General features: G+C 47.0%; 1 protein-coding gene across 1 annotated transcript; it reads right to left on the bottom strand.

The window, feature by feature from the left end:
- Positions 1 to 213: 213 nt before the first annotated feature.
- Pmar_PMAR009921 (hypothetical protein) lies at positions 214 to 682 on the bottom strand (the record flags this gene model as incomplete). Its single annotated transcript, XM_002768870.1, has 1 exon — positions 214 to 682. A coding segment is annotated over one exon (469 nt), but the record flags the coding sequence as incomplete, so codon positions are not given.
- Positions 683 to 1,122: the final 440 nt, after the last annotated feature.

Here is a 1,122-nt window from a genome sequence, read left to right as displayed (position 1 = left end):
TGAAGACCAGCCAAGAAGGTAGTACGCAACGGGCAATTACGGGCGAAGTGCTCAGTGTCCCACAAATAGCACAACCAACAGTAAACTTCTTGTGGAAGCACTCCAGAGTTAGATGAGGGCCAGAACAAATACCACATCTACGAACACCTCGTCGTCGTTGTTGACCATTTTGTACTGCTTGTCCATTAGGTTGGCCTTTTGGCTGTGGATTACCCAAAACGGCGCAAAGTCGATCAAACTGCTCCGCTTGTCGCGACTGGGCACCCTCAAAGGCACCAAGTAGCTTGGATAACATCTCAATGCTGGCATCTAACTTAGGTTCTATAGAACGGACAGCATTAATACCAGTCTGATCACTGTTGTCAACGTAGGCACCCAAAAGGTCACAAACATCGGCAGCACTCCGAGGACGGGCTCGACGAATCTCAGCCTTCGCCGCGCCTGTAGCCAACTTAGATAACTTCTCAACCAAAAGAGTCTCTCTGGCAGGTAGTGAAAGTCGACAATCAGGCTTCAGCAAGTCGTTGTACTCGTTCAAGTATCGTGACAGGGCAGCTGCATAAACCGACAATGGTTGGATGCGATCCCACTGGTAGTTATCAAACCGACTCCAAGCTTCATCAGGCAATCGACACTTCTCAAAAGTCTTAATGAGAATTGCCTTGTCAGCTTCGTAATTAACCTTAGAGCACTGAGTCTTCCAAACATTAGCAGAATCACCAGTAAGGAATGCACCCAGGAAACGGGCACGAGCACGATCATCATAGAGATTACCGTAGGTATAGAGCTCATAAGCTTCAAACCAGTCACGTATATCGTCCGTTGGAGTGAAAGTTGTCGAATAGAACGAGGAGCTGCTACCAAATTATGTAGGGATAGTAACCTCCTAATAATGGAACTCAATACACGACAAGTGAGCAGAGATAACCTTGTACGAGAGCGGACGTACAATAGAGTAGAACGTATCGGGATACGTTACGTTACAACTTATAACTGTGATTACAAACTACGTATGAGCTACTACTAGCTCTAGCTTTGCAGCACCTTAGCACGCAGGGACAATTGTGTTCGGACCGAAAATTGGGGGACAAGGAAACAATGTGGCACAATGGTCGAGCCACT

Source organism: Perkinsus marinus (assembly GCF_000006405.1).
Source record: "Perkinsus marinus ATCC 50983 genomic scaffold scf_1104296966968, whole genome shotgun sequence".
Lineage (NCBI taxonomy): Eukaryota > Perkinsozoa > Perkinsida > Perkinsidae > Perkinsus > Perkinsus marinus.
The sequence above is the reverse complement of the archived record's forward strand: the minus strand, read 5'-3'. Positions and strand labels throughout refer to the sequence as shown.